The sequence below is a fragment of the Prunus avium genome, chromosome 5 (genome assembly GCF_965620075.1).
Source record: "Prunus avium chromosome 5, drPruAviu1.hap1.1, whole genome shotgun sequence".
Taxonomy (NCBI): domain Eukaryota; kingdom Viridiplantae; phylum Streptophyta; class Magnoliopsida; order Rosales; family Rosaceae; genus Prunus; species Prunus avium.
In genome coordinates this window covers 20,955,003-20,967,276 of record NC_142288.1, presented here as the reverse complement: position 1 = coordinate 20,967,276, position 12,274 = coordinate 20,955,003, and the positions used below count along the sequence as shown (strand labels likewise).

The 12,274-nt window shown below is 35.8% G+C and overlaps 1 protein-coding gene and 1 pseudogene across 2 annotated transcripts; both read left to right on the top strand.

The window, feature by feature from the left end:
- Positions 1-2,861: 2,861 nt before the first annotated feature.
- LOC110753290 (ethylene-responsive transcription factor ERF027-like) lies at positions 2,862-4,217 on the top strand. 2 transcript variants are annotated; one of them, XM_021954165.2, is made up of 2 exons: positions 2,862-3,561; positions 3,898-4,217. In XM_021954165.2, exons 1-2 carry the CDS (start codon positions 3,042-3,044, stop codon positions 4,077-4,079), a joined length of 702 nt encoding a protein of 233 aa, XP_021809857.1. In that variant the 5' UTR covers positions 2,862-3,041; the 3' UTR covers positions 4,080-4,217. The 2 variants fall into 2 exon arrangements, with proteins under 2 accessions (XP_021809857.1, XP_088109613.1); XM_088253487.1 differs by lacking the exon at positions 3,898-4,217 and having other exon boundaries at positions 2,862-3,860.
- Positions 4,218-9,283: 5,066 nt separating this feature from the next.
- Positions 9,284-10,782, top strand: LOC110747909 (dehydration-responsive element-binding protein 1B pseudogene; annotated as a pseudogene).
- The last annotated feature ends 1,492 nt before the right edge of the window (positions 10,783-12,274 follow it).

Here is a 12,274-nt window from a genome sequence, read left to right as displayed (position 1 = left end):
TGAAAAATGTATTATTGGCTTCGCATGGCATAGGCACTATTATTTATTTAATGAATTAATTCCTAAAATACAGCTTAGATTAATGCATGACCAACATTATATGTTATATTAGGCTTTAAATATATTTGGGCTTCTCGTGACTTTTTTGAGCCTCAACACTTCCTTACATCCATGTTGCACACAAACCTTTAATTTTGATGGAGATCTTTGTCAAATCTCTTTCATTCTTTCTTTTCCTTTCCTCTTTTCTCCTTTTTTTACATATTTTTCAAAGTTTACTAGGTTTGAGTTTGAAAGTTTTTGGGTTTCTTTTAATTTGTGGTTTGAAAATAAGATTCAAGCTTAAAAACATGATTTTTGACAATATGTGAGTAAACCATGGATTTGATTCTTTTGAGATAAAATCACAAGTTTGGCGGTGGTGGATTCACCATTCTTTTTATATGAATTGAAAGTTTTTCTTTTTCAAAGCTTTTATGTGTTAGAAATCTAAAAACTTTCTACAATCTAACACCAGATTTGCTAAACTTCACACATAGCTTAAAATTGAGAACATTTTTAGTGTTTCAGCCACATCATCATGTAATGATACTAATCTGCATGTTATAATACGAATGAACGACAGAGTCATAAGGGAATTGAAGTCACACTAAATATCTACTTCACTTATTGTTGAAATCGACACTACTGAATTAATGCAACTTACAGTTTATTAATAATATATTAAAATCTCTGGACAACTATGTATATTATTCTTTTCTTTTTCTGTTTCTTTGCATAAAGATCTAACAATAGTACATATGAAAACCTAATTATAAGAGCAGTTCCAGCAACAAGGGTGGGGGGAGGTTAGGCCCAAAAATCGTTTCCAGCAGCAAGGGCTGGCCAGGGCAGCTGCTGGGGCCCACAAAACCAGGCAAGATGAGCCCAAGTTCAAGCCCATGTTTGCTGACATCAGCGATGACGTCAGCAATAAAAAAAAATTATAAAAAAACTACAAAAAATACAAAAAAAAATTCAGATTTTTTTTAAAAATAAATACTTAGTCATAGTTTTCACTTCCCACACCAAAACTCTATACAAATTTCTCTCCTCATATCTCATATGAATAGTTGTTGCCATGGCAATGAGTGGAAACACCACAACCTTTTGCAAGGGCAGCTACTATTCACATGAATAGTAGCTGCCCTAGCCCCCTCCCCCCTCGCCATGGCAAAGGGCAAACTGGTGGAAGTGCTCTAAAAAAGATCGCCCCTAACATACTCAATGAAAGGAAAGAAAGATCCCTCCCTTCCCTGTAATATTGTAATGTACCCAAAAGAACCTACTCAATTGAGTATTCCATTAAAGGAAAGTGGCTCAATTTAGGTGCAAAATCATGTGAGGGGCATACAGGGGCCCCAGCGTGCTGGAAGGCTGGGAGCCATGCATAAAATAGTAGGGCCTCTCTTTGGCAAAAATCATTATATATTGTCAAGTAACACCATGGCCAAAATGTAGAGACGAGTGACGACTCACCAACAAATTATATTTGAGTAATTATCAACATTTTCATTTAGTACTAGTGAAGTGATGCTAGGGCCAGCTAGCTCCTAATCAACAGAAAAGCTCTGTGTTTAATCATGTCAAATTAATTGATCTTTGGATGGTGATTGGAATTTAAATGCTTCCAAATTTCTTACCAAATTTAACAGAGCAATCGGGAAATAATTTGGATGATTAAATCGAATCAAGTAAACCAAGACAAACTAGCTAGTGGATGACAAAAATGTCTTCCACTACCAAAATTCAGAAAACTTGAGAATGAATGCATCTTATGGTGTTTGATTACAACTCTTTACTCATTGAAGTTCCACATCACTTCTTTTGGGCAAATTCCTCAATCAAATCCTTCTTCCAAAATTATCTCTCTAAAATTTATCATCTTCTCTAAATTCAGTTCTACCTCGCATTTGAATGGGTTTTCTACAATCCACCCTTTTTTTCAGTCATGAATGTTTGATTGACATATTTTTGTCACATGTTACATATTCACTTAAGGGGTAGATTCATTGGTGGGTTTGACGGAAGTGCTTCTTCAAGTGGTAGTAGTAGAATTCATTTAGGCTCATGATTTGTTTTAGAATTTTAGTTAATTTGAGTTTCGTGGGCTTTATTTAAGATTATACTTTGTAGTGATGTGGGCTAGTATTTGTTGGGGCTGCTTTTGTCATGTTGATGTTTTACTTTTAGTTATGTTGTTTGAAGGTTATATAGGGAAGTTGCTTTTTGATAAATAAATAAAAACTTTTTACCATGTTTTGTTTTTGGTAGAGTTTATGAATGATCAAGTGATGGGAGACTGAGTAAGGCCCGTGGAGGTTTCCCACTAAAGGGTATGAATAGAGAAAAGGTTTAGGAACAAAAACACACTGCAATTGCCACACTTGGCATACACACTTTCTCCAAAATTGTATCATTTTTAATTGCCACTATTTTAAAAGTGTCAAAAACCCTAAAGCTTCCACAGAATTCAAGCGGCCACAGGGTGCATGCCACAACTTTTGAGCGGTCCCTTCCTCTTTTCCTAAAATCTGAAGTGTTAGAATCTTAGCATCAGTGTAGTGTGTGAATTTAATATATTATCGCTTCTATTAATAAGAGAAGTCCTTTAAAATATATATATATATATATATATATATATATATATATATATAAATTTTAAAAAACAAACCTCAACCATAACACTCCTCTATATCTCTCTCTCTGTGTGTCTTCCAATTAATATATTTCCACATATAATCCCCACAAGCCTCAACATTTACATCCTTACCTAACTATATATACGAAATTATCTATATATATCATGGCTGACCAAAATTAAAATACTCACTTGCGCCAAATATATTTGACCTATCCATACCCACCCCTTGACCTTTCTTCCTCCTCAGGCCCCTCCTTCAACCACACCCTTTTACACCAAGCCATCCCACATTCTCCTCTCCCTCTCTTCACCACCAGAGCTTGTTCAATTATTAAAACACCCTCCACTCCCCACCACCATGGCATCAAGCTCTTGCGGGAAGCACACTAGGTACCATGGAATCCGGTGCCGAGGCGGAAAATGGGTGTCCGAAATCCGTGAGCCACGTAAGACCAGGCGGATATGGCTCGGGACTTACCCAACCCCGGAGATGGCTGCGGCCGCCTATGACGTCGCCGCTCTCGCTCTCAAACGGGGCGATGCTGTTCTCAACTTTCCGAGCTCCATTGCCTCTTATCCAGTGCCAGCATCCACATCACCGGAGGACATTCGCAGTGCCGCCGCCGCCGCTGCTGCACTACAGTGGGATGAGGAGGCAAATAACAGTCTGAAGAACAGAGAGAGGCAGAGGAAGCAAGAGGACGACATGAGGACGATGATGAATAGTTCCAGTTTGGCGTCATCTGTGGGAATAGATGAAGAAGAGCTTTTTGGGATGCCGAATTTGTTGGCCGAAATGGCAGAAGGAATGCTGTTGTCTCCGCCGAGACCGCCTGATTATCCTGACTCCTCGGGCAATTCAGACGGAGGAGAAAGTGGTCTGTGGAGCTTTTGATTAATTATTATATATGCTTGAATATCCTTTATTAATTAATAATACATATTCAAAACGTAGAGTTCATTAGCTATTTGCGGTGATATTTCGTTTCCCATGTACAATTAATAGCTGTCCTAGGGTGTGGCTTTGCTTTAGTTTTTTTTTTTCCTCTCTCTCTCTCTCTCTCTCCCAATACATATTATTAAAATTCAGCGGGTTTTCATCTTCAATATTGTTATTTTTTTTATTTATTATTGTAAGAAAATAGTTTGATGATATATCACAAACTCTTGTTTATGAGATTTGAATTGAATGAAGTATCTCTTTTCTGCAACAGATTTTTTCTGGCCATATATATATGGTTGCTTGCGATCAAACCAATGCAGTGTGCCTTTACAGAGAGACAGAGGACCCAAGTTTGTAAGCGACATACTGACTTGCATAAGACAAAAAATAAATAAAAAATTATGTGCTGATATGAAACCATCGATTAGGACCACCCAATTGATTAAAAGCTAAAGCTTTCTCGCAAGGCAGGTGAGAAATGCTCAAAACTTCAAGGCAGAAGATCCGTATCCATTAGGAAAATAACCTCCTTATCATGTAAGTAGGAACTTCTATATTTATGCCAATAACAGTGTAACATATGTGTAGAAATTTTTCTTTTTGTATTTTTTATGAATTATTTCTGCATATATGTCAAACTGTGATTTGCAAGAAGGAGAAATATCTTCTTACTGGAAAAGGGAAAGCAGTATCTTATTCATTATTGGTTCAACTATTGGGATGCTTTGTGTCACGTCACTTGGTTTTTGTGTGGTCCTTAAAACAATTATACAATTATATATATATGTGTGTGTTTTTTGTTTAGTGTGACACTACGAAAGGGATCTTCTACTTATCTTGTATGTGATCATACTATTCATGTTATATATATATTTAGTATAAACGATAATCTAAATTAGAATTGAGGGAAATTTCTCACACACACACAAATTATACCACGAGGGTTCGAACCATACTATTTTTAAATCTAAAGCAATAACGTTTTAGAATTTAGAAGTAAAAGGAATTTGAGCTTAGAGTTAGGAATTTAGGGTTTATATTAAGAAGATAATCAAATTTCTTAGGAGAATTTCAGTATATATATTTGCACCTCCAACAAGCATACAAGTATATTCTTGATGAGTCTTCTCTCTAGTTGTTTTATGTGAAGAGGCAAAATGTATATTATATATATATATATAAATACGCTTTGTTCGTTGGCTTTGAGCCTTGAGGACAATAACATCTCGTCAATTGTCATATCATCAAGTAGGCCCTTTTTATATACCCACACAAATAGGCACGAAGAAATTTGTAGCAATTCCAACAAGTTTGACCTCAGCAGCCTGTCCACACTGAGAAGACAATGCCCCCTGCCTCAAAGAAAATATGGTTTTTTTATATTTATACTTATCATACAATGGTCGTTTACCTAGGTCGGCAGGGAACACGCTATTCCTAAAAATGGAAATTCCTAAAAAAAGAAATTCCTAAAAATGGAAAATCCTAAAAATAGAAATTCCTAAAAATGGAAATTCCTAAAAATAGAAATTCCTAAAACTGGAAATTCCTAAAAATGGAAATTACCACAAATATAAATCACGTAATTGGGGATCGCATCTCAATCGTTCCAACTTTAAGTAGTAAGAGTAACTGACGACCGAATCCATTGGTGAGGAGACCAATAAAATACCATCGCCTTTTCTTTATAAAATAAAAATAAAAGTAGTAAAGAACTTTATCCATAAGCTATGCCACTGAAGTTTGATACTAATATAAAATATGTATACTCTTTTGCAAGATTCTCTGTGGGCTAATTGCGTGGCTCATGATTCATGCAAATTATAACAAGGAGAAATGAAGGATGTGGTTGCAAGTCGGCCACGTGTATGAAATCTGAAATCTTAAAAGGGAAAAGAAACCTTGAGTGTGTTGATAGTCTTCTTGGGTACCTTTCATTCGTAAAAAGAAATAAAAATCCGAAAATATAAAATATATGTTTGTGGGCTTTGCTCAGATGCTGAAAACAAACAAACACTTGAAATCCTTGGAACATTATTTCAATGTGCAAAAAGGTGTGAACTTCTTTGCTGTGGGAGACAAATATGGCCGACATCGCCTCCCAACGCTTTTCTTCTTCCTCGCTATTTATCAGTAGGTGATGCATCGCTCTCTCTCACTCTCTCTCTCTCTCTCTCTCAACACAGCCTTTCACGTACAACCGTGAAGCTGACTATAGATTTCAACTGCTACTTATTTCTTTTTTGGGTTCCAAACTAATAAAATATATAAAATAGGTTACGTCTTGTAACGTTTCACAAAAGAAATTTATGATATGAGAATGTTAATAATAGTATAATTAAAAAATGAGCACGATTTGGCTCCTTAAAATTTAGGAGGAGCTCCTTCTTAAAACTAATGGAGTTTTGGCACTTGTCAAATTCCAAAAACATTGACAAAGTTTCAACAAAAATAAAAAAGAATATTAAAATAATTTGACACGTGTCAAAACCATATTTATCGTAAGGAGCTACTCCTCAATATTAAGGAGCCAAGCTTTTTTCATTACAAACAAAAGCAGTGAAAATATATTTTCTAGTAATAACAAAATGAGATCAAAACAATGATTTTGCATGAAAATTTGATACGAGATAAGCAACTAACGAAATGCATGTTTTAAATTTTTCTATATAAGGATGATATTAATAGGATTCTGAAAAATGATAATTCGATTAATTATAAATTTAGTATCTACTTGTGAGAGTTTAATGTTGCAGTTGTAGGTTTGCGCAATGAGGTCGATGGGTGGGTATTCCAGGCTTTTGCCAGCGTTTATGACAAAATTTCTATGATCATGCGTGGCTATGAGAGTACATGTATACCGTATGAGTTTGATGTTGCCATTTGACGCCTCTATATTTGTATTAACCCTTTGTGGCTATTGTATTTGTATTGATCATTGTGGTTGACGGTCTTTACGCTTAAATTATGAATGCAATCTTTCAACTTTGACAAAAAAAAATTGGTAATTCAATTAAAAAACAACTTAAGTAAATGTTAGGATATCCATAGCTCTTAGTTTAGAAATTCTTCTTTTTCAATATTGAAAGAGATTTTAAATTCGAATGCTCCTTTATTTATTTATAAAATAGAAGAAGAAAAAAAATTACATGTTAATCATGCTTCCCCAAAACAGATTGTGTTTTAGGGGGAACAAGCTTTCAATGTTGTGGACTGTTGATAGTATGAATAGGACACTTGTCAAATGCAAGCTCCTGACAAGTATACTCATGATTGTTAATAGTTTTAGAAAATAGTTGAGGGAGTTAGTGTAACAGCTTATTAGTTACTGTTAATTGGGACAATATATAAGCATAGCTAGCTGTACTGATCTTAAAATAAAAAAATTTATCTTCTTCCTCTACAATTTCTCTGAATCTAAACAATATTTTCAACACAGTCACCCCTTTTTTTGTTTGTTTTTAATTTGTAAAAACAATCACATCAATGTTCTGGTTTTTTTTCTAATCACAATGCCACGATGGCACGAATCTAATAACACTTATTTGTACGTTAATGTCCTTTTTTATTGAGCTAAATCTCGATGTTCTTTCATTTTTGGTAAAACAAGTCGCATCATTTAATGAGGCTTCTTAATTTCAGAAGGAAACTCGATATGCATGTGTGTTGGGCCCCTGGATCTCTCCAGCCCCAGAAAATGCTTAAGAGGGAATTAGTGGTTCACGAAAGACGTCTCCTCAATGGCCACACTCATTATGTTCTTTTGATTTGTTGGTTGAATTATCATGATTTTATGGTCTTGGACTTGGACATAGTTTAGAATAAACTTCACAATTATTATTGCTTTTGTTGAGTACATCATTGCGGATCATACAAATATTTGGCCATGTCACAAGTGTTTTGGTGGTGACATTTGGCCCCCCAAAAAAATAAAATATCTATGTAATCCTAAGTTATAGCGGGGATTAGTTTTGTAAATTTACTAATAACATATATGGTCCAATTTTCTTGTTAAAATATTTTTCGTTGAAGACTTTGTTTTGGGAGACTCATTTACTTATTTTGCACATGCTCTTAAAATTTCAAAGCTGCTCCTGCACTTAGGGCTCTCCTCACCCCAGAAAATACTTCTTTTTTATTTGTCTTGTGTCGTTTTTTTTTTTTTTTTTGGTTTGGCAACAAACTAGTTTAAAATTTCGAGTTATGTATCAATATATGGTTCATATAGGCAAGCACACGTTGGCATGGATCAAATATTTGATCTCCCTATCATTATCCCACAAAAATATATTTGTTGCTGAAATTTAATGATGAATTCTGTGTAATTTTTGCAAGCCCAATATAATAAAATCTGGTGAATAAGGCTATGGGCTACGCCAATACAGCTCACTGACTCATGGCCAATTTTAGGTTTCCTATGAACTTGGTTTTAATGGGTCAATTGAATTTGCCTGACACATTAGATAATCACCCAGTTCAGAGAAATTGTAACCACAACATTTTTCAAGCACAGGAAGCGGAAAGACTCCTTATTTTCAAGCACAGGAAACGGAAAGACTCCTTATATCGGAAGAGTTCTCGAATTTGAATCTCCACTCTTTTAACCGATAAAAACTGAAAGATAATACAATTTAGTTTCACGCCAACTGAAATTGATATAAAATGTCCAAAATCCCAAGCTCTTTACCACACAACAAATACAGGGGACGGTGGAATTTTAGACTTCGGGCCCAAAGCCCGCAAAATATATGAAAATATCCAAGTTGTTCACGTGTCCCGTGGGTAAAAACCTAGTCTCGGAGCCGGATTAGCTGTGAAGCGGTTTGCCGAATACAACGTTCGTCGTATTACGCATGACGTGCGCTAATGGGATTACGTCATCCCAACTTTTCATGCAAACAATGCACCTGGACCGGACTAAGGTAAAGTTTGTGGGTCACATAAAAATAAACATGATTAAATAAAAGGTCAACGAAATCAAACAATATGAAAGACATATGTCAAGTTCTAATTGGTATTGGATCAAAGTAAACGTAAATCTATTAAGTTATGACACAAAATCTAAATTAAACTTTAATTAATGTAATGGAACATCTGCTTGTGAAAACTCAACATTTTTACTGGCAAATGACATATAATCAAGGGAACTTATTTTCCCATTTTTATTTTATCTGATTACACTTCTTTCGTGGGAAATTGTATGTTTCTATTTTTTTCTTTTTTTTTGTCAATTTACACTCTCTTTTTTGTTATAGTAGCTAGTGGATGACAATATTAATATTAATATATAGATAAATTATAACATATGGCGTATTAAATTATATTACCGGTAAGGTTGTAATTAGTGCGAAAGAAAGATGAAATAAAAAAAATATTGCAGTAGCCCACATGGAGCCACGTACCGCACACTTCAAACACACACACAACGTGTCAATTTTGAGAAATAAAACCACGTTTGATTACTGCCACGTGGTAGAGCAAGTCAAAGCAATGTTATTTTCCTCCAGTCCGCAATGAATCCCTCAGTAGTAAAGCCACATTTGGAGCTGGCCCCACATGTCTCCATCCTTATACTCCTTCACACTCCGTGTTTTCGTGTCCACACTTGGGCCGCAGCTGCCACGCAATCCCCAATCTATAAAAGTCCCTCTCCCTCACTTCCAATTTCAGCTCAAGAAACTCAACCAAGCTAAGACACCAAACCATTCATACATATCTTACACTAATGAACAGGTTCTTCTCTCATTTTTCTGACTCCGTCGATCAGCCCGAGTCAAGTTCGTTGTCCGACGCCAGCGTCACGACTCTAAGGTCTTCTTGGTCCGACGAGGACGTCATATTGGCGTCGAGCAGACCAAAGAAGCGAGCTGGGAGGAGGGTTTTCAAGGAGACCAGGCACCCTGTTTATAGGGGCGTGAGGAGGAGGAACAATGACAAGTGGGTGTGTGAAATGAGAGAGCCCAAGAAGACGAAGTCCAGGATATGGCTCGGGAGTTATCCGACGGCGGAGATGGCTGCTCGTGCCCATGACGTGGCGGAATTGGCGTTTAGAGGGAAGCTTGCCTGCCTCAACTTCGCTGACTCCGCGTGGAGGCTGCCCGTGCCTGCTTCCATGGATGCAATGGATATTCGGAGAGCGGCCGCGGAGGCAGCTGAGGGGTTTAGGCCGGTGGAGTTTGGTGGAGTGTCCAGCAGCAGCAGTGATGAGAAGGAGAGAATGATGGTGCAGGAGGAAGAGAAGAAGAAGAAGGTTAGTGTGAAAATGGAAAAAAGCAGAAGCTTGACCTCGTCCTATTGGGATGAGGAGGAAGTGTTTGACATGCCAAGGTTGCTTGATGACATGGCTCAAGGCCTGCTTCTTTCTCCACCTCAATGCTTAGGTGGCTACATGAATTGGGATGACATGGGAACGGATGCTGATGTCAAATTGTGGAGTTTCTCCATTTAATAATCAACTTTATTTTAGTTGATTCTAATATATTTTATTTTACTTGTAACGAAAAGGATTAGCAGCGTCAGTCGTTCGTTTATGAGTAAAATATAGGGGGTTTCACTAAAACACCCAAAATGGGAGCTGAAATTATAAAAAAACCCAACACCCAAAACACTTTATAAACACACCCAAAACCCATCATTACACACACTCAAAACTCATTTATAAATACACCCAAAAAATATACAATTGTTGATTTTGGGGTTGATTTTGGGTGTATTTTTATATTTAAATAGTGTGTGGGTTTTTTTATAAATACATGCCTAGGATTGAGTTTATTTATAATAACCTATAAAATATACAGTAGAAAAGTTTATTGCTGAATATAAACGGTAGATGACAAAGATATTTTTGGTGGAGATGGATATTTAGGATTGTGTACAATGTACAGTAGAAAAGTTGTGGATTCATGGAATTGCTTTCTCTTTACTGGGTTCCTAGGCCGTTGGCTTTTCACTTTGTTCCTGTTGGTTTTGACCGTTGTAATTTGATTTTCATTCTTTTTATATGGACTGAAAGCTTTTATGTGTAACCAAGGTTGGTTGGTGTGAGTGGTTCGACACTCTTATTCCTTAAGAGAGGTCAGGGGTTCGATCCTTGCTCTCGTACGGAGTCACCACTTTGGCCAACACTTTACCCCTTACGGGCCGACCCGGTGTGAGTGGGGATTAGTCTGGGTTGTGGTTAAGGCTTAAAGGTGCCACCCATAATTGGGGCCTATCCAGGACCACCTCATGATTTAGACCCAAAAAAAAAAAAAAAAACAGCTTTTATGTGTTTGGAAATCCAGAAACTTCGTGCAATTTTACAGTTTATTAATAATATATTAAAATCTCTAGACAACGACGTCTATTATTCTTTTCTTTTTCTTTACCATAAAGATCCAACAATAGTACATCTCAAAACCTAATTAGATATTAGTTTTAAAATCAATGAAAGGAAAGAAAGATCCCTCATGTTCCCGTAATACTGTAAATGCTATTACCCAGAACAGAAGGACTTCAATTGAGGATTCCATTAAAGGAAACTGTGGCTAAATTTAGGTTTAAAATCATGTGACACAGGGGCCCAGCTTTCTGAGAGCCATGCATAAAATAGTGCCTATCTTTTGGCCAAAATCATTATATATATATTGTCAAGCCACACCATCCCCAAAATATCTCCAACAAATTATATTTTAGTAGATATCAACATATTCACATATTTCCATAAAATGAAGATAACATTATTTTGTTATTTCCGATTAATAATGATATTATACACGTAATAACACTTTCACGTAACATATTAGCCGAAAATAATAAAACAGTGTTATACCCTCACCGAATATAATAAGAGATCACATGTTCTCTATAGCTATAGCCTGGCTTGCAGCTAATTCTAATTAATTTTGATCAGAATAGTGATGCTAACTAGCTAGCTCCTTATTTTTTGGGCTGGTGGAAGAGCTCCTAATCTACAGAAAAGCTCTGTGTTTAATCATGTCAAATCAATTGACCTTTGTTTAGTGATTGGAATTTAAATGCTTCCAAATTTCTTTCCGGCCCCCTTCCTCCCTCCTCTTGGTAATTACCAAGTTCAACATAGCAATTTCAGCAATAACCTGTTATAGATATAAGGGATCTTTGAATATGGATAGTTTTGGGTTTTAATCTAATCTTCTGTAGATATAACTACAATCGCCATGATATGAATTGCAGAATATAATAATAATTTGCATGGTAAATCAAATCAAATCAAGTAAATCAAGACAAACCACCACACTACCAAAATTTCACACGAATTAATCATAGAAAACTTACGAATGCAACTTATGTGTTATTTGATTTCAGGATATTCATTAACACCCATATATCAACTCTCGGGGGTGCAATTTGGATTGGAAATTCCAATTCCAACCGGTTCTGATCTTAAAATTTCATATTTTGACTAGTCCAAATCAATTAGGACATTCAAGAGTTTTGAAATACAAAAATTCTAAATAAATATTGGATTGGAATTGGAATGTATTTCAAGATTCCAAAAATTTTGAATTTCGTAATATATTGAGGTTTAAATCTTAGACTACGCATAATGATTAGTTTTCATGTTGAACTAAATACGATTTAACAACGAAATAGATATAGATGAGTTACTAAATGAAGGATAACAACAT

Coding starts and splice junctions, on each gene's coding strand:
- LOC110753290 (XM_021954165.2), top strand. CDS start 3,042: ATGGCATCAAGCTCTTGCGGGAAGCACACTAGGTACCATGGAATCCGG. Junction 3,562..3,897: donor TTCAGACGGAGGAGAAAGTG/GTCTGTGGAGCT, acceptor TTTCTGCAACAG/ATTTTTTCTGGCCATATATA.